This window comes from Lacerta agilis, chromosome 15 (assembly GCF_009819535.1).
Source record: "Lacerta agilis isolate rLacAgi1 chromosome 15, rLacAgi1.pri, whole genome shotgun sequence".
Classification (NCBI taxonomy): domain Eukaryota; kingdom Metazoa; phylum Chordata; class Lepidosauria; order Squamata; family Lacertidae; genus Lacerta; species Lacerta agilis.
The window spans coordinates 18893344-18913838 of record NC_046326.1 but is presented as its reverse complement, the minus strand read 5'-3'; the positions used below and the strand labels follow the sequence as shown (position 1 = coordinate 18913838).

General features: G+C 47.1%; 1 protein-coding gene across 3 annotated transcripts in view; it reads left to right on the top strand.

The window, feature by feature from the left end:
• Positions 1–20495, top strand: part of DIXDC1 (DIX domain containing 1) — a 67586-nt gene that overhangs the window by 5665 nt on the left and 41426 nt on the right. For all 3 annotated transcript variants that reach the window (XM_033172386.1, XM_033172385.1, XM_033172387.1), the window contains exon 2: positions 18810–18939. In XM_033172386.1, the coding sequence (XP_033028277.1) occupies positions 18810–18939 (130 nt within the window). The remainder of the gene's footprint in view (positions 1–18809; positions 18940–20495) is intronic.

Below are 20495 nucleotides of genomic sequence, written 5' to 3'. Positions count from 1 at the left end.
GTGTCTCATTTAAATCAGAGTGGCTGCAGTTTAAAAGCTGGAAGGCCCCTTGAGGCGATTGCACAGCCCCTAGCCCTTCATTCATTAGTGGATTGTGTTCTGCAGTTAGGCTGATTTCCTGCTATTTCTAATGGATGATCTCCACACTTTTCAGCACTTTAAAAATTCAGCCTTCCAGCGGGATGGAGGCAAGATAATGCAGGGCTGGTATAAGTGGCAGGTTGCATGGTGAAGAAACTTAGCAGGAACTTGAGTGTGGTTCAGCATTTGTGGTTTTATTCAGAAATTACAACCCCCAAAACAAATCAAAGGCACTGTGAATACACTTAATTGGGTGAACTGGGTTTCTTAGTATAAGACAATCTTCCCCAACCTGGTGTGCTCCAGATGTTTTGGACTGCAACTTTTGGCCTCAGTTGACACAGGCTAGGGCTGATGGGAGTTGTAGTCCAAAACATCAGGAGGGCACCAGGTATGGGAAGGCTGCTATGAGACTTGATTTTGACATCTGGGCTCAGCAGAGGCTTTCCATAGTGTCAGTTGTCTCCAGATTCAATATTTTGCAGGAGGGATTCAAGCACATTCTGGAAATTTAGCTTTGTGCAAATAAAGTGGATGAAGGCAATTTGCTGTCCTAGTACACCAAATCCACTTGGGGGGAAATAATACTTTTTTGCAGCTTGGAAAGTGATGGGAAAATGCATTGAAAAGATGAATGAATGCATTGTAGGATAAATGAATGATTAAAAGGAAGAAAATAGTGACCATCTGGAAATACCCACTGATGATGCTACTGTTCCCTCATTCTGAAAGTGAGTTGTCAAGAGTGGAAAGACGACTGCATTATTAAGCTGCTGGTTCCATTTATCATGAGCATGACTTGGCCCTAAATGAAAAAAGAGGGGGGGGGAGTAAAATTGAATATTTGAGCAGAGTTAAGCAGAAGAATGGCTTTAGCAAGACTATGTTAATTAAAATTGTTTAGAAGAAATTTCTTTTTGAATGAAGGATTCAATTGTTAGAAAGTATTATAAGATTTTTATGTCTAAGTTATGATTTATTTTTGATTAAACAAGGTTAAGGATATTAAGAAAGATGGCAAATGTTAATAGAATAAGATATAAAGCTATCTATAACGTATATATGATTTTGAAGACAGTGGAGGGAACAGGGGAAGCCCCCTGAATAGAGAAGAATGTAATAAGAGAAGTACAAAGATAAGTGTTGGTTAAGGTTAGTATATGTTTCCTTTTTCTGTATGTTTGTTTATATTGCTATTGTTTTTATTGTGTTATAAATTGTGTTTATGGTGTTTATGGTGTTTATGTTTATGTTTATGTTATGTTTTTTCTTTGTTTTATTGGAAAATAATAAAATCTTTATAAAAAAAAGAAAAAAAAAGAAAAAAGAGGGGGGGGGAGTAATTTTCTTATCCAAAATATCGGATGATGTTGCACAGAGATATGTTTGAATGATGGCCCTTGATTTGTTTGAAATGGCAGAACCAGCTGAGATTTCTGATAAAGAAGCACTTGCTCCAAGGAGGCAGGCATTGGAAATATTCTTTCTCCTTGAAAAGGTGAAGATAATAATCATCATAATGATCTCCCACCTTTGAATAAAAGTGCTGGGGAAAATCACTGAGGCTTGTTGGGTTGAGAGGGGATGGTAGGGTGTAATTTTGGAGGATAGGAAGGGCAACGGTGCTTATTGCAGATTGATGGGGTTAGAAACTGTTTGTAGTAGACCTGCCAATGTGGAGAGACAGACAATATTTTCGGTGATTATTTGGGGCTCATGATCTGTATTCAGGAAAACATGACTCTAAGGACCAGTTGGTGCATCTCTTGTGCCTCGGAATTTGCCTGGCCTTCTGAAGTGAATGAGGTGGAAAACTTGCTGGGCTTCATGCAAAACTACAGTTCATATTGTTCTTTACAGATTCAAAGTGGTTAAACCCTGATTTTGACAGTCATATCTCCTTAGACTCCTCCCTGATTGCCTCTCCTTGGAAACAGCCTTAAAATCAGGAGGAAAATGTTGCCGCTATTTTTAAACTTGCAGAACCTGTTGCTAGGCACTGCTGAGCTCAAGGTGGTCAGGCACAAGCAGTGCAGGAAATGGTAATCATCACTGAATGGAGAGAAAGTCTGAGATGGATTAGCTTCTCAGACATCTGGGTCTCACTGCAGCCTTTCTGACTGTCTTGGCCTTGTCAGAAATATAGGTAGGAACTGAAATTCGGACTTAGCCCCTTGTCCATGTCTCCAGGTTGCCCACTGTTGTGGTGACCAGCTTTGGGGAACAGATCCCTTTAGTAAGTAGTCTGTACTTTGTATTCTACCCATTTTAACTAAATCCAACTGACCACATCTACTGGTGTCCAAGGGATTCGACCTTTAGGGGATGAACCCTTCATTTTCTAGCACACCAGAAGAAAAAATAGAATCCCCGCCACTGGTGATGCTTAGGTTATTCCAGATGGATGCTTGGAATTAATTACCTAGACCAGTCTCTCTACTCCATACCTCCAATCATGCTTTTGTAGAAATCTTCCCCACCCCATTTCATTGCTTTGAAAAACAACAAGAATGCAAACTGACCAAGCTCTGGCCAGGAGATTACTGAGATCATCTAATTAAGATAATGTCTAGGAGCTTAGAAATTATGCAAGGCCTTAGCCACATTATGTCCTGATGCAATTAATGCCTTGAGCTTCGTTCCTTGCTTCACTGTTTGGCCTGCAGAGCCCTGAGTGCTATGTGAACACTGAAACAATAACAACATACACCCTCCATAGGAAGGAATTATGGAGGAACAGAGGCAGTGGCTCATAGATCCTTATTCTGCTAGAAAGAGAAAAGAAAAATTATGACCATAATGTAAAATGTGCACATTTAGTTAATTCATTCTTCAGTTATCATGCTTAAATAGAATTTAACTTTCTAGTTAAGGAATTTACAGGGGTTGTTGACATAAAATTTGTCTTTCCTTGTTGGCATTTTCCATTTGATCTGCACTATATCTGGCGAGGAATAAATGTTGATGGATGTTGGGAGATGTGGCTTTGTCCTTAAGTTTCACCTACATTTGTCATGTAATATGTCCTGATGCTTAAGACTAGAAAAAAGCAATTCTTGCTTTAGAAGTGAAGTGTCCTCGATGAATGTGTTCGGGTGCCAGTACAGCCCAGAAATCCAGTTTATTCAAGAGGTATTGATAAATGAAAAAGAGCAATGCACAATCAAAATGAAAATAAAACACTAAACCAGAATATTGGTCTAACTAGTCCTATACAGCGGCGGAGCAAGCCTCCAAAGGGCCTCCAAAGGGCTCCGCGGGGCCTCCAAAGAGTCTGCCTGCCTCCTCCCACTCAGCCTCCCTACAGCTGAGGGGCAGGCAGTGGGCGGACAGTTTGGGGCAGCGTGGAGCCTGTAGGAGCCAGGAGAGACGTGTGGCTTGGGTGCGCTGCAGGCCCCGCGGTGAGTGCCGCCCGCCATTTTGTCGTCCCCCCTCAGTGGCGACACCCAGTGCGACCGCCCCCCTTCCTCTGCCCCTTGTGATGGCCTGGGAGTCAGACTCTGATGCTGAACCTGAGGGATCCCAGCCTGCACGGGATTCCCCGCCTCCAGAACCAGCTGAGCCGGGGCCAGGGCTTGAGCCTGAAGGATCCCCACCTGTGCTGGATCCCCAGGTGCAGGCATCAGCAGAGTCTGCTCTGGCTCCTGATGGGAGGGAGGACCCATTGCCTGCAGGTGCTCCACTCCCAGCCTCTTCAGAGGAAGCTGAGGCATCCCCTGGGTCCAGTAACCCACCATCCTCTCCTGAGCTACAGAGGCTCAGGGCAGAGAGGCGAAGGGAGTTAAGTGTCTGCAGGAGGAGTGCTCGCCTCCAGGCCCGGAGGAGAGGCGAGTCTCCAGAGGATCGGGACCGCCCTAAGCATAGGGCCAGATAAAAGCCAGCCAGACCCAGCCCAAGTTGCGTGAGCAACTTAGTTGCAAGCGTGTGCTCAACCTGCAACCTTGTGCCTGAACCTGCCTTGGACCTTGATCTGCTCCCTGCCTCGCTCCCTGCCGGATTGACCTCCTTTGGACCCCTAGACCCAGGACTGGATTTGGACCTCGCTTCATGGACAAACCCTTGGGGCCAGCACAGTTTGCTCACGCCACACCCGCACTCCCCCTTCGCTGGGGTGCGTTCGGGAGGAACTAGTAGCCATGGCTGACCAGGCGGCTGCGCTGGTGGCATTGGCCCAGGAGAACCAGGCCTTGACCCACACCGTGCAGCAGCTAAGCAATGTGGTTACGGCGCTTCAGCAGCGTTTGGATGCCTTACTGGCTCCTGGGGCCGCCGCCCCAGCTCCTGGCAAGTACCCAGTGGCCCTGCCAGAGAAATTTGATGGGTCCCCAGCCAGCTTTCCCATGTTTCTCGCCCAGGCCAAGCTGTATATTCAGGGGCGAGCTCGGGATTTCCCTGACGATCGCACTAAGGTGCACTTCCTGATCAGCTTGCTGAAGGACCAGGCGGCCAAGTGGGCGTTGCCGCTGCTCCGGCAAGACTCCCGCTTGCTGACAGACTATACGGGGTTTTGCAATCATCTGGAAACCACGTTCGCCAACCCTCAGAAGGGGAGTCAAGCCAATCGGGCAATTCGGCGGTTGAAACAGGGCAAGTCCACAGTGGCCACCTATGCCACGGAATTTCGGCTGCTGGCACAGGACTTGACCTGGAACGACTCTGCCCTGCGGGACCAGTATCTCGAGGGACTTTCAGACGAGATACTGGATCAGCTGGCCACGTTGGATCGCCCTGCCACACTGGATGCCCTCATCCAACGGAGTCTGCAGATAGACGATCGGTTGGAGGACCGTCGCCAGGCCCGGGGCCGCCGGCACTCCGGCCTCCCGGCGCCGGTGCTTCCCTGCAGTTCCGTGGCCAGAGCTGAGTCATTGGAGGAGCCGATGCAGCTCGGGGCAGCGCGGCCTCGCCTCTCCCCCTCGGAAAAGACTCGGCGTCGGGAGGGGAACCTGTGTCTCTACTGCGGTGGGAGTGGACACTACGCCCAAACCTGCCCTGAGAAACGCCAGCCGCAGGGAAAACGGCCAACCCCAGTAGCCGATGGCCCAGGCTACCTGGGGTCCCAAGCATCGCATGATGGGCCCTCACCAGTGGAATTGCAACACCTCATGATACCGGTGCGTCTATACCCCCCCGGTGGGCCCTGGATTCTCACCCACGCTCTGGTGGATTCGGGGGCAACCCGCTCCTATATGGACTCTGCCTTCGCCACTCAGCATCAGGTGCCGCTTCAGAACAAGCCGGAACCAGTACAGGTGGAGGCAATTGACGGACGGCTCCTACGCTCGGGCGCTGTTACTCGGGAGACCCAGCCCTTGGTCCTGTGCTACCAGCAGCACCGGGAGGTGCGAACCCTGGACATTGCCACCATGCCCCGGTTTCCCCTGGTGCTTGGGATGGACTGGCTGGAGTCGCACAATGTTCAGATCGACTGGGTCAATCGGACGGTACGCTTCCCAGACCCGGGTTCCCATGCTCAGTCCGAGTTAGTAGCAGCTGCCCCCATGGGTCAGGCTTTGTCAACGCTCCCTGCTGTGTACCAGGACTATTTAGACGTGTTCGAGGAACAGGGAGCAGACAAGCTGCCGCCTCATCGGTCCTTCGACTGCGGCATAGACCTACAGCCTGGGGCGCCCCTGCCTGTGAGCCGCTTATATTCTCTTTCGGAGCCAGAGCGTGAAGCCTTGCAGGACTTCCTTCGCAAGAACCTGGAACGCGGGTTCATTAGGCCCTCTACCTCACCCACTGCCGCTCCTGTACTCTTCGTTAAGAAGAAGTGTGGGGAGCTTCGCCTCTGCCATGACTACCGGGCCCTGAATAAGATCACCATCCCAGACCGGTACCCCTTGCCCCTTATTGCAGAATTGCTGGAGCGGGTGCAGGGGGCGCAGATGTTCACCAAACTGGACCTCCGAGGGGCCTACAACCTGATTCGGATCCGTGCCGGGGACGAGTGGAAGACTGCATTCGGGACCCGGTATGGGCAGTTTGAATACCTGGTTATGCCGTTCGGATTATGCAACGCGCCCGCCGTGTTTCAACGGTACATCAACCACGTGTTCCAGGACTTGCTAGACAAATACGTGGTGGTGTACCTAGATGATATTCTGGTTTATTCCCGTGACCCAGCCCGTCACGAGAGTCATGTTCGGTCCGTGTTGCAGCGCTTGCGGGAGCACCGACTGTACGCCAAGCTCAGCAAGTGCGAGTTCCACCAGCGGTCAGTAGACTTCCTTGGACACCGACTCTCCCCTGACGGGGTGCAGATGGACCCTGGGAAGGTGGCTGCGGTTCGAGAGTGGGCAGCGCCCCGGAACCGCAAGGACTTACAGCGGTTCCTAGGGTTCGCCAACTATTACCGGACCTTCATTGCAGATTATGCTCATCGCACCACCCCATTAACCCGACTGCTGCGCCCCAAGACGCCCTTCTCCTGGGATGAGGAGGCTGAAGTGGCATTTCAGGGGTTGAAAGCCTGTTTCCAGAGGGCGCCGATTTTACAGCATCCTGATCCCTCTCGTCCCTTCGTGGTGGAGACTGATGCCTCCAGTACGGCTCTCGGTGCCATCCTGTCTCAGCAACAAGGACCCGATGCGCCACTGTTACCCTGCGCTTATTACTCCCGGCAGCTCCTTCCGGCGGAGCGTAACTATACCGTGTGGGAGCGGGAACTACTGGCCATCAAGGTGGCCTTTGAGGTCTGGCGCCATCATCTTGAGGGGGCACGACACCCGGTGGAAGTGAGAACGGACCACCGGAATCTGGAGTACCTCCAGACCACCCGCAAGTTGAACCAAAGGCAGATCCGGTGGGCGCTGTTTTTCTCCCGGTTCCAGTTCCGGATCCGCTACATCCCTAGCTCCCAAAACCGGAAAGCGGATGCCCTGTCCCGGAAACCTGAGGACGTCGCAGACACTGTACAGCAGGCAGTACCGACGACTATCTTACCACCAGCCGCATTCCTGGCCACTCAGGAGGCCAAGCCGCTGCAGGCTCGGGTGCGAGAACAGCAACGGGTCGACGCTTGGGCACAGGAACGGCTCCGGGAACTGTCTGACGGGTCATGCCCTCGATATCCGGGGCTGGCCCTGCACCAGGGCCTACTGCTGCACCAGGGTCGTCTATACATCCCACCAGGACCATTGCGGGCTGAGGTTCTCCAGATGTCCCACGATGCCCCAGCAGCAGGGCACTTTGGGCGGTACCGGACCACCCATCTGGTAAGCCGGGAGTTCTGGTGGCCCCGCCTGAAGGCTGATGTGGCACGCTATGTTGCTGGTTGCGATGTCTGCCGGAGGGCCAAGGGTCCTACCGGGCGACCCCCCGGTCTGCTCCAGCCATTACCAGTCCCACCGCGTCCCTGGCACACGGTCTCGCTGGACTTTGTGGTGGACTTGCCCCCATCTCGTCACTGTACCTGCCTCCTGGTTTTCACGGACCATTTCACTAAGATGGTGCACTGTGCCCCCTGCCCGTCCATACCCACAGCTAAGGAAACGGCTCAACTGTACTTGCAGCACATCTTCCGCCTGCATGGCCTGCCCGAGCGTGTGGTTTCTGACCGCGGCGTCCAGTTCACATCCCACTTCTGGCGAGCCCTGCACCAGACCCTTGGGACGGAGGTCTGTCTATCTTCGGCCCACCACCCGCAGACCGATGGCCAGACGGAACGGGCAAATGCGGTGCTGGAGCAGTACCTCCGGTGTTACTGCAGTTTCCAGCAGGATGACTGGGTCGATCACTTGCCATTGGCGGAGTTCGCCTACAACAATGCAGTGAACGCCTCCACCCAGCAGACCCCGTTCCAGGCCTCCTACGGCTACCATCCTCGTTTGTTCCCGGACGTGCTGCCAGCTTCCGCGGTCCCCGCAGTGACAGACTGGCTTCAGGAGCTTCAGTCCCAGCAACAATTATTGATGGAGCAACTGCGCCAGGCCAAGGACGCATACAAGGCCCAGGCTGACCGACATCGTCAGGAGGGGCCAGAACTCCATGTTGGCGATCGGGTGTGGCTCTCTACCCGTCACCTGCATCCTTCTCGGCCCTCACGAAAGCTGGATGCACGGTTTGCCGGCCCATTCACCATCACTGCGCAGGTGTCGCCGGTGGCGTTTCGCCTCCAGTTACCTCCATCGCTCAAGGTTCACCCAGTGTTCCACCGGTCCCTACTTAGTCCAGTCGCCCCGCCCGACGAGTTCCACCCAGACAATCCACGACCGCACCCAGTTTTGGTTGAGGGGGAGCCTGAGTACGAGGTGGAGCGCATTCTCGACTCACGATACCGCAGGGGGAAGCTCCAATACCTCATCGACTGGAAGGGGTATGGGCCTGAGGATCGTTCATGGGAACCAGCGGAAAACGTCCACGCACCTGCCTGCCTCCGTGATTTCCATGCAGCTTACCCCAGCAAGCCTGGTCCGGCCCCTCGGTTGAGGGGGGGGCCTGGGAGGGGGGATGGTGTGATGGCCTGGGAGTCAGACTCTGATGCTGAACCTGAGGGATCCCAGCCTGCACGGGATTCCCCGCCTCCAGAACCAGCTGAGCCGGGGCCAGGGCTTGAGCCTGAAGGATCCCCACCTGTGCTGGATCCCCAGGTGCAGGCATCAGCAGAGTCTGCTCTGGCTCCTGATGGGAGGGAGGACCCATTGCCTGCAGGTGCTCCACTCCCAGCCTCTTCAGAGGAAGCTGAGGCATCCCCTGGGTCCAGTAACCCACCATCCTCTCCTGAGCTACAGAGGCTCAGGGCAGAGAGGCGAAGGGAGTTAAGTGTCTGCAGGAGGAGTGCTCGCCTCCAGGCCCGGAGGAGAGGCGAGTCTCCAGAGGATCGGGACCGCCCTAAGCATAGGGCCAGATAAAAGCCAGCCAGACCCAGCCCAAGTTGCGTGAGCAACTTAGTTGCAAGCGTGTGCTCAACCTGCAACCTTGTGCCTGAACCTGCCTTGGACCTTGATCTGCTCCCTGCCTCGCTCCCTGCCGGATTGACCTCCTTTGGACCCCTAGACCCAGGACTGGATTTGGACCTCGCTTCATGGACAAACCCTTGGGGCCAGCACACCCCTGGTCCTACATTTGGTGAAACTAACATAGTACAAAGTACTCTCATTGGCCAACTCTGGTCTTGGCAATTTCTTTTGTTGGTTTCAGGATGCCGGATCTAGAGGGGACAACGGAATACAGTGGGCATAATGATATTTATGGTCTCTTGTGTCTAGATAGCTTTTAGTGACAAGTTCCTTGGCACAATGAATTGCAAAATAGCCATGTACTTAACACCTTTGGGAAGCTGGAAAATGAGGCAGTGAGAATGTCAAATATTGTCAGATTTGTCCTAATTTTCCTACCATACAACAGCCTGTCCTCAGCTTGTCGATTGGAGGGGAGAGGTGACCTCTCTGCTTGGAGGTGATAGATAACTTGTGTATCGTAAAGGGACAGGCAAGGACAAGATGGAATCATGCCCCACCATGCCCTTGCCAATTCTGTCACCCTCCCAGCCATATACCAAATGTGCTACTTTTGACTGAGCAACGTGACCAAGGACAAACAAATCCTAATTTACAACTTATTTGTTTCTGCCCTGAATGATCCAGCCTTTTGTGTTTCTGCTTCTTTCATCAATATGGTGGTCTGGACCATCCATAAATGCCAGATTTGCATCTCATCATCATTCTTGCCACAGGAATCATAGTACCTGTAATATTTGGCTTTACATAGGTGATTTCAAGTTTCTGAAAAGCATTTTCTTAAATTAATTCATAAGAGAAAATGTGCATGCAAAAGCGGTAAGGGGGGTCCAAAAATTCCTTAGAATCAAGTTGACTAGGAGAAGCCATGCTTTTATGTATTCTCATAAATTATTATTATTATTTTTTATTACAGTGGTGCCTCGCAAGACGAAATTAATTCGTTCTGCGAGTCGTTTCGTATTGTGAAAAATTCGTCTTGCGAAGCACGACCATAGGAATGCATAGGAATTTAATTCCCATAGGAATGCATTGAAATTTTCGTCTTGCGAAGCACGACCATAGAAAAATTCGTCTTGCGAGTCACCCTTCGTTAGCGTATGCTTTTCGTCTAGTGAGTTTTTCGTTGTGCGAGGCATTCGTCTTGCGAGGTACCACTGTATTCTGCGGAACTGCCAGGGGAAGCACCTGCCATTAGAAATATGAAATAAAACAGGCTTTATCCTTGCTGGCAAGACTTCTCTTTCCCCACCTATCTTAAGCCTATCGTTATCAGTCCACTGGTGCTGCATCAAGATGCGTGCTGTGTATCAGTGCACTGGAGAATTGCTTCAGATAAATGATATTCGCACTTCTCCTCTTTAACTGTCAGTGCCTATTTAAAGTCATTCTGCCATTCCCCTACACTGGTGAATTCACACTAATGTCTATGTGAACGTATTATTAAGCAGGAAAAAAACAAAACGGCAACAAACCACAGCGTGTGGTTCAGAACCTGCCTCTCTGTCTGTATTAGATCATGTGAAAAACTAGTCCAGGCACACTCTAAGTCTGACCTGCTGTTTCAATTTGAGGGTTTAAAATAGCAATGATACAAGTGTAGTTGTATCGTATAGGTGCCATAAATGGTTGCAGACCTTTTGCTGGCTGCAAGAATGTTCCACTGTGATTCAGCAGCTCAAGGTGCAGCAGGAGACCCCCAATTCCTTTCTTTTAGAAATTTCTATGTTGACCGTAAAGTATGTGAAGGACACATACATCCAACAGGTTAAATATGAGGAAGGAATACTGCGTGAGAGATTGTACCTCTTTTGGAACGCAAAGCCGTGTTAATATAAATAGGATTATGCCTAACCCCACGGCAATCCCACCAATCGGTGCCTTGTATAGTAACTCCTGCACTGAGAATGATACAGGGAGAAATTTGGACTTCGGTTTGGGGGTTAGTGCTTCTTTGCTCCAGTTTGGCCATTGGCCAAAGCTCAGAGTGATCCTAGAGCTATTAACAGTAGCAGATAATGAAGTAAATCTTTGAGGACTAAGGAGATGCCAGGTGAGGGAAAGTGGGGATTTTTTTTTTTAAAGCACCTTTTGCCCTTACCTCTCCTGAATATAACTGTGAGCGTTATACGATCAGAAAGTGACAAAAGGGGGCACCTTCAGGGAATTGTTAAATACTGTGCTGTTTGGAAATGTCTGAGCTGGAGCAGGGCTGCTTAACCATGTCACAAGAAGCAATGTAATGAGACCACAGGGAATTTTGTCCTCCATCGGAAGGACACAGGTGGATGTGGTGAGCAGCTGGTGGGGAAAGTATTTAAACAAGCCACAGGAAGATGCTGTATGTGCCAGGATATGATCATGCAATGATATTTTTCTCGGTGACAGTCCAGTACAATCCTTCTGCTTTTTCCATTCCTATTGTTATTGCTTAATATCTGTCTCATGCCAGGCTGTGTGATGTGCAGGACAGAGCAGTGATGTCATCCCCGACCAAAGGAGTTTATAATGTGCAGTACATCAGTTAGATAGGATGATGGAGAGGTATGGGTCTGACAAATAAATAGTGGAGGCAAGACTGGTGAAAGTGGATGTTTGTTCTGGGGCATGGATACTTGTTTCTTAGAGAATAACCTTTGCAGTGGTCAATAAGGTCTTGTAGACTGATGACAGGTGAAGGTGAAAGCAGAGTCTGCAAAAAAGGCAGAAGTGTTCGAAGCCAGGACATCAGATTGCAGGATATAAAGTTTAATGTGTGACATGGTAAGGAAAGAGGCTTGAGGTTGAGCAGTTTGGGGCGAAGACAAGTGTGTGTGTGTGTGTGTGTGTGTGTGTGTGTTGCTAAATTATTTCTGTCTTTCTATACTGTACAGCCCTTCATCAAAAATGAGTACACAACAATTTACAACGAAATGAGGCCATGTAACACATAATGCACTATAAGGAGAAAACATTGAAAAAAATAAAATACATAAATAACAGATTGGTAGAACCATAATCTAAGAAGAACCATAATCTAACCTATTGGCCTTTGAAAAGTCTTGACAGAAAAAGGTGAGCTTTTTACCTGGCACCTAAATGGATTCAAAGTTTGAGCAAGACACACTTTTGTGGAGAGGGAATTTGGCAGACATGGAGCCACCACTGAAAATGCTTTCCCACAGATTCCTGCATGCACTATGCGCCTCATTTAATGCAGGGGACCACCAGGAGAGCTTCACCTGTTCCCTCTGTGTAATTTTCATGATTCCACACCACACTGCAGTTACATAGATTTATAGGTTGGTGCTGCAGATTCTGTATATTTTGGGGAGCTTTTAGGTTGTAATGTGTACAGGTATGTGTTTTGGATGCCTCAACTTGGCATTGGCCTGCAGGAAATAGCTGGTGCAGCTAAGCACTGCAAAGAAGAAAAAGAACCCTAGAAGCTCTTCAGCAGGTAAAAGCATAATACAGTGTTAAGAACTTAATTTGTTTCGGAGGTCCGTTCTTAACCTGAAACTGTTCTTAATCTGAAGCACCACTTTAGCTAATGGGGCCTCCCGCTGCCGCTGCGCCGCCAGAGCACAATTTCTGTTCTCATCCTGAAGCAAAGTTCTTGACCTGAAGCGTTATTTCTGGGTTAGCGGAGTATGTAACCTGAAGTGTCTGTAACCCGAGGTACCACCGTATAGGAAGCAATTCCTTGGTTCACTTAAAGCAGTTGGCAGTCTACAGCCTTAGAATATTGGCCTAAGGTGATTGCTGGGTCTTGATAACCAGCTATGGAAGTAAGGGGAATTCATATTCCCTAAATAAAAAGAATGGCGGGTAAAGTTTTAGTCTTTAAAGATGAAAGCTAGTAATTAGTCCCGTGAAGTAATTTTCCCTAGAGAAAGAACAGGAGCTGAGTTTGGCTTCTTATCCAGACATCATTATAATGTTTCTGATCATGGTTAATAACCCCAAATGGGCTTTATAGGTGTTCTCTCCCCACCCTATTCTCAGTTTGCTCTGATTTCCATGCAGCGTCAAAACAGAGTGGAACTTCTGCTCACAGGCCTGTGCCCATTCTTACCACCGGCCTGCTTTGTTTGCCATCTAGCCTGATGAAGAATTCTGAAGAAACCAAAACCATGCATAAGTTTAATGATATTTTGATTGGCCTTAATATGGATTTTTTTCTTATGGAGCAGCATGACTATCTTTACTTTTTGTGTAACTTAGAAAATAGTTGTTAAGGTACATCTACCACAGATAGAAAGCTGGTATTTTGTACATGTTTACCCAGGGACTCCCTAATTTGAATACTTCTTTTTTAAAGCATCTGAAGATGGGACGTTTATTTATAATTTTTATTTATGCTATTTGTTTTGCTTCTCTATAACAAAAAGTTTTCATATATTGCCTTTCACCTGAGACCTGGAGCACAAAGCCTGCCTCTTGGAACAGCTTACTATACAGGGAATTGCTGGATTTTACCGGGGGGCGGGCGGGGGGGGGGCAAACTAAAATCAATGGAAAACTTAAGGAGCCAAGTTATGGATTGGTTGCAGTATCACCAGATATATGACATATTAAAATTACACAGAAAGAATGGATTTCTGGACCAAAGCTCAAAATTTGAAAAAGAACTCTTACGGAATAAGGATAAACTTCTGTCTAAAATGTATATATTTTTTATTAGAATGGGAAACAAAAGGTGAGCTTCTTCAAGTTCTGGGCAATAGATATAGTCACAATATAGATCTTAACCTCTGGGAGAAACTTTGGAAATTGGGAAATAAATATCCCATCTTCAGATGCTTTAAAAAAAATTAAATTAGGGAGTCCCTAAGTAAACATATACAAAACATCAGCTTTCTATCTGTGGTAGATGTACCTTAACAACAAAGTCTGCCTCTTGAGCAGCTTGATGAAATCACGCCAAGCCACACACACACACAATAGAATGGTTTGGTTTTGGAGTTCCCTCTTGTGCTTGGACCAAACTTTGATTGGGAGCAGTATGATTCCCTGAGATATGCAGAAGGACTTCTAGACTTGTGAAATGCAAGGTGCATTTATTAACATGGTTGCTGTTTTTTAAACAAAGGTGCAACTATTCTTATTTTTTTGACCCTAGATTAGGACTTTGTATATAACACTTTCTGCTGTATTAACATAACAGTTCATTGAAGATGCGCATGGCAGTTATGATGTAAGGAAGTGATCAGACAAAATGCTTTTCATTTTGACAGTTCAGAATTTTCATGGTTGTCCAGTGCCTCATGGTTTTCTCATTTCTGTGCATTTAATGCCACTCTGCCACTACTTAGCCATTAAATTTTATTGCCTTTTCATTTCTGTTGCCTGTTCATCTCAGCTGCCAGGAATGACAGGCTGCTGGGGATTTTTCATTTTGTAGGAAAATGAAATCTCTGTGGAATCTTGCAGGAAAGTCGTAAGTGCGAAGAGAGTTCTAGACACATAATATGCCTGAAACTACTGCAGGAAAGTCTTATGCTCTGAAGGGGAAAGATTATCGAAATTGTTAATTAAATGAGAGTCTGCAGCAACTCCTTCTCTTTTGGAGACCAGCATCACAGTTTGATGGTAGCAGGAACTCATCTCCCTTTGAAAGGGACTCTCAAGGTAGAAAGTCACAAAGGTTTTGAAGTGATTGGCTAAAAAATGAAATCATGTTAAAATTTCTGGGCATAATAAAAGATAATGCAAGTCAGAGCTATTATGGTAGGGAGATTCTCCTCCAGGCAACCTGTTTATTGAGCATCTATCCTGATTTGCTTGCCCAAAGCTTATGCGGTGGTTAGACATTGTCCAATCTTTATTGAGCATTTGCTCTGATTTGTTTGCAGGGAGGATATATGTCAATGAGCATTCATCGTGTTTCGCTTGAAGAGTGTTCACACATCTTCCTGTTGGTCATTTGTTCATTCCCCCACTTTTTAATGCATGCCCTCCTTACTTTTCTAACTGCAAAAATCCATTTTTAACAGATTTGTTGTACTAGGGTGGCAGAGCCCTTCAATTGTGAAAACCTAAACTTATGATAGCTGCCTGAATGATAGTCCGGAGGAACCCTATGATGATGAGATCTTAGTGTTAATGTGTCTGATAGGTCTACTATTGGTGCAGTGGTTTTAAGTGGAGCTAATCTGTAACTCATACCCACTTTGCAAACAGATGCAGAAGATGCTGGGTGAAGCGGAGAGCAAGAGATGGGAGGCTGGGAAGTTTGCAGTTTAAAATGTTTGTGTGGACACTTTTGGAAATAAATTGTTAATATTAAAAACTGAATTTCTTTCCCCACACAAAGGGTACAACACAGATTAACACCCAAAAGCCCTGTTGAAATCCATGGGCCGAAAACATTAAGCGTTTTTCATATAACTGATTTCAGTACATTGTGTAGCATGGTCTTACACACAAAAAAATTCAGAAGTAGGTCATGTTGAATTTCAGTGGAACTTTCTCTCTAGTAAAGTATGCTTGCAATTGCAACAGAATTAAATTCTGTTGGATATAATTTTTTTAAAAAATACATTTATTTTAAAGGTTTACCCACCTATTCAGCTGTTTTATTGCAACATGACCATAACACATTATTCATAAAAAAAAACACCACTCCATTTCCATGCACAACAATAATGCAAATGCAACAGCTGGATAAAACGTATTTCTAAAACAAAATTCTAAAAATGAAAGCAACCCCCCACACTTGCAATCAATCCAGATCTGGAGTGACAGATAACTCATTGACAAAATTCTGGTGTGAAAGGAATATTTTAACCAATTTCTTGAAGGCTTCTATAGACTGAAGCTGATGTGCTTTCCTGCAGAACACCAGGGAGGGTGTTCTGCAGGAAGGTGCCACCACAGACAAGGCCCTGTTCCAAACACAGATGAGTTAAACCCCCACTAGGAGTTCAAAGCTGAGTTTCCCCATATGGTGACCACACCACATTGTGGTGGCTCATAAAGGGGGGAAACCCCACAGAATGCCCTGGGGCCAGGCTGCTTAGAGAGCTTTAACTGTTAAACCAACCCCCTTGAACAGAGCCAAGAAGCTGACTGGCAACCCTGAAGCTCCTTCAATATGTCTCCTCTGACCAACGCCACAGGCTGATGCATGTAATCAAAGGTACCCTCAGCCCATTGCAGCACAGTTTTTCACTCTCCTGTCCTTCAGGGTTTTCCTCTACTCACTTCTGTATTTTCTGCATTGTGTTGCATTTTGGCAGCCCACTCCACCCTCCCAGTGTCCCCCTATTTTTCTGCTGAGCAGGGGCATACAACAGACAACAGTGGCTGAACACCTTTTTGAGCAAGGCAGACCAAAACCATGTTGTGTTACGGCTGGAGTTGGATTTTTCTTGTCAAGATGATTACAAGTGGTGCTGTGATCAGACTTTGTGGCGGATGGGCCGCGTAGAAGCATGTACTGTGACTGACGTTGCTGAGATGACTTGAAACCTGCCACGTCGGCAGAATAACGGGGAGCTTAACAGAAAGGAAGGCAATATACCGTAAAAGGAATAAACTGGATTATGTCGCTTCAATGGCACAGGCTCTTGTCTGCCCCTAGGGAGTTCCCACTACAATAGGATTGCTGCTTGCCGCTGTACTGTAGGATGGAAACTATATATTTTCATGTTAATTAAACTGGTAAACACAGTTGTGTGTGTGTGGGGGGGGTGTTTTTCTGATATTTGTTACCTGTCAATTAAGTAGAAAACCTCCAAATTGCTTAACAAAAAATCATAAAGAATACACAAAAGCAAGTCGGATTTTTTAAATGCCCTAAATTTAGGTAGCAACCAAAGTGATTAGATGAGCAGAAGCCTGGGGGTGCAGGGAGGAGAAGGGCATTTGGGGCAACCCAAAAGTGCTCTGGGAGAGAGCCACCTTGGTCTGGCATCCAAGAGCATGGGAAGAAGGAGCGAGTCCAGAATCATTAGGGAGAGAGTTCCACAGAAGGCCCTGTCTCGTGTTCTCACTTGCTGCACAGCATGCTTCAGGTCATGTCAAGCAAAGTTTCTGAGGAAATATCAACACACAGGTGGGTTCAAAGGGGAGCAAAGGTAAAGGGACCCCTGACCATTAGGTCCAGTCGTGTCCGACTCTGGGGTTGCGGCGCTCATCTCGCGTTACTGGCCGAGGGAGCCGGCGTACAGCTTCTGGGTCATGTGGCCAGCATGACTAAGCCGCTTCTGGAGAACCAGAGCAGCGCACGGAAACGCCGTTTACCTTCCTGCCGGAGCGGTACCTGTTTATCTACTTGCACTTTTGACGTGCTTTCAAACTGCTAGGTTGGCAGGAGCTGGGACAGAGCAATGGGAGCTCACCCCATCACAGGGATTCGAACTGCCGACCTTCTGATCAGCAAGCTCTAGGCTCTGTGGTTTAACCCACAGCGCCACCCGTGTCCCTTTCAAAGGGGAGTAGGAAGTCCTTAAATACACATTTCAAAACAAGACGCATTCCAGGACCAGTCATACCTTGAACGTCTTGTGACTTGAATGTTTTGGCTCCCGGACGCCGGTTTGTGAATGTTTTTTGGAAGCCGAATGTCCAACGCGGCTTCCGTGGCTTCTGTTTGGCTGTAGGAAGCTGCAGGAAGCTCCTGCAGCCAATTGGAAGCCGTGCCTTGGTTTTCGAACATTTTTGGAAGTCTAACGGACTTCCGGAACGGATTCCGTTCAAGAACCAAGGTACGACTGTACAGACTTCCCAACCTTTCTTTCGTTGACATCCTATTTCACATTATTTAGTTTGCTACATCTCCATTGATTATTCTTTTCTCCTTCCATTCATGATCCTTTATTTTGTCTGCTGCTGATCACAAATTTATCCCTGCTTGTAGATTTATCTTAATACCACTTCGTTTTAAATACACTTCAGATTGTTCCCACTTGCCTGTTACTATCTTTCCATCTATATTTCTTACTTTGGCTGTCATACTTGCTAGTTCGATGTATTCTATTAGTTTAAGCAGCCATTGGTCCTTTGCCTTCCCTTTCCACATTTTTGCGTACACTATTCTTGCGGCTGCTGTTGCATATAGAAATAAGTTTTTAACTTTGTTTGGTATTTCCTGACCTACTATTGCTAACAGGAACGCTGCTGGGTTTTGGGGGAAAGTGCATCATATATCATTTCCCAGATTTTTTATTTTTATTTTTTTGCGAATTTGCATTGCCACCACATGTGAATTAAAGATCTCTCTGTATCTGAACATTTCCAACATAAATTTGATCCTCTTTTATACTCTCCAAAATGTATAAAAGAGGTGGCATCCATATTTATTCCATTATGGTGTCTGTTTATAGGTTTTTTTTGTAGAGCATGACCTGAGGCAACAATGGAACTGTGTGTACACCATGAGAAACAGCGTTCTGTAGTTTTACCTGCAATTCAGATCAAACTCTCCATCTATGGTGTTTGAAAGTGAAGTCTTAGCTCAGTTTGGGATCCAGTGTGCACAGGAGTTACTGTGTGTGTGTGTGTTGAACCTCCTCTGTGCATAAGTTTTTTCAGGTGACTTCAGCAGAAGGGGTAGCTCCTTGGTCGTCTCTTCATTTCTTGTGAAATGCTGAACACCTGAGTGTAAAGTCATTGAGTGAGCCCTTGCATTTGCAGTTCATTGTGTATGTCAGGATGGATATGGTGTTTTGGATTGCTGCCTTGTTGCTCCCCCCCCCCCCAATGCAAGGATGCAGTTGTGCAAAGGTTCTCAACCAACTGTTCAGCTGGTAATAGCATTTTGTTCCTATTCCTCTTTTCCAGCAACAGCTGCAAGCATATGTGGCATGGGTGAATTCACAGCTAAAGAAGAAGCCTGCAGTTAAGCCAGTGCAGGACCTGAGGCATGATCTCCGAGATGGCGTTGTCCTGGCTTCTCTCATTGAGATCGTAGGTCAGTAACATGGTGGGCAGAAGACACTCATTGTAAACATGTCAGGGTTGTTTTCAACTTCACCCCTCCTCCATAACTTGAATGAAGCTAGTCTAGAGTAGTGCACAATGGCTGAGGTGTGCTGTGAAGGAAGACTGTGTGCATGCCTTCTGTCTCCAAAATAAAATAACATAAAATAATAAATCAATGATAGCACTTCACCAGAAATTTGTCTAATATTGCTCCAGTATTGCTCCGGTTTGTCTGCCTGCACTTCCATTGCACTGTCCCTTGAGAGGAGCTCCCCAGTACCTGTTATGCTTGGACTGCTAAGGATAAATCTTTAAACTGCTGGTGGGAATGGCGGAACAAAACAGGAGGGGTGGGTAGGTAGGACTTCTTTAGTTTCACGTAGGCTCAAGATGTTTGCAACCAGGCCTCCACGATCCCCCGTCAGAAGAGAACAACCTGTGAATCCCATAAGCAAACGTTCCTTACTTCCATATGTGTCCCAATAGATGCCAGAATGCTTTTCATGACTGACAACCTGGGCCAAGAACCGTTTTAGGGAAGCGATGAAAGGATTTCCTTTACTCCTAGATCTATTATTCTTATTATTAGAAGTAGTAGTGTCTGCATTGAGGAAGAGCCAGTCATAGCGCTAGGACTGTAGAAACTTAAATAAAATTTGATCCCTTGTCATCTACAAAGCATAGTAGGAGTTGCATATATTGATGAGACAGAATAGGATTTCATTGGTAGGGGGTGGTAAATGACTACACACAAAATGGCACAGCAATGAACTATATGCATCTGCTTATGATGGAGTAGAAAAAGAGCAGGGTTTTTTTTTTAAAAGGCTCCCTTTATAACCTGCTGTAAAGATTGTGTGGAACTTTTTTGGCTGTTCCAAATCCTGGTACAAACAAAGCTTTCAATACAAATCCTTAGTCAGCATCCAGGCGGCTGAGAGAAGTCGGTGATGGAAAGAGAGAGGTTTTGCACAAGTCAGCCACAAAGCAGACTCGCCCCAGTCCCTGCTGAAAATAAGTTTCCCAAACAGCTCTATGGCTTTGATAAATTTAGGTAAAGCACCAGCAACAAGCAATGGTTGTATACACCAGCAGAAACATTTTAAAATGTTTTTAGGAGAATAAAGGCAGCATTAGTAGCAACAAAAAAATTGTAAGTTTGCTGCCATCCTAATACTTACCCTGGCACTCAGTGCGGCTTGCTTCTAAGTAAACATGGGTAGGAGTTACGGATTGGTTCCATTTGTATATCACCTTTCTGCCAAGAAGGCTTGAAATATAGTATACTTTTTTAAAAGATGAGAAATGGGGCTCTCAGTCTCAGGATGACAGGAATTCCCCTACCTTGCATTTCTTTTAATCTGCCTCTCATCAGGGTGTTCATGTCTTAAGTAGCCCCTCAGAAGGTGGGGGAAGTTCTTAGGCTGTTGATGCTCCCATCAGCTCCCTGTTCTAGGTCTCTCTTCTACCTCTCTTTGAGTCACACGGGATTGGGCTGTAGAAGTGCTAGCCCCCCCCAAAGCAAAGGTAAGTTCTAAGCAGTAC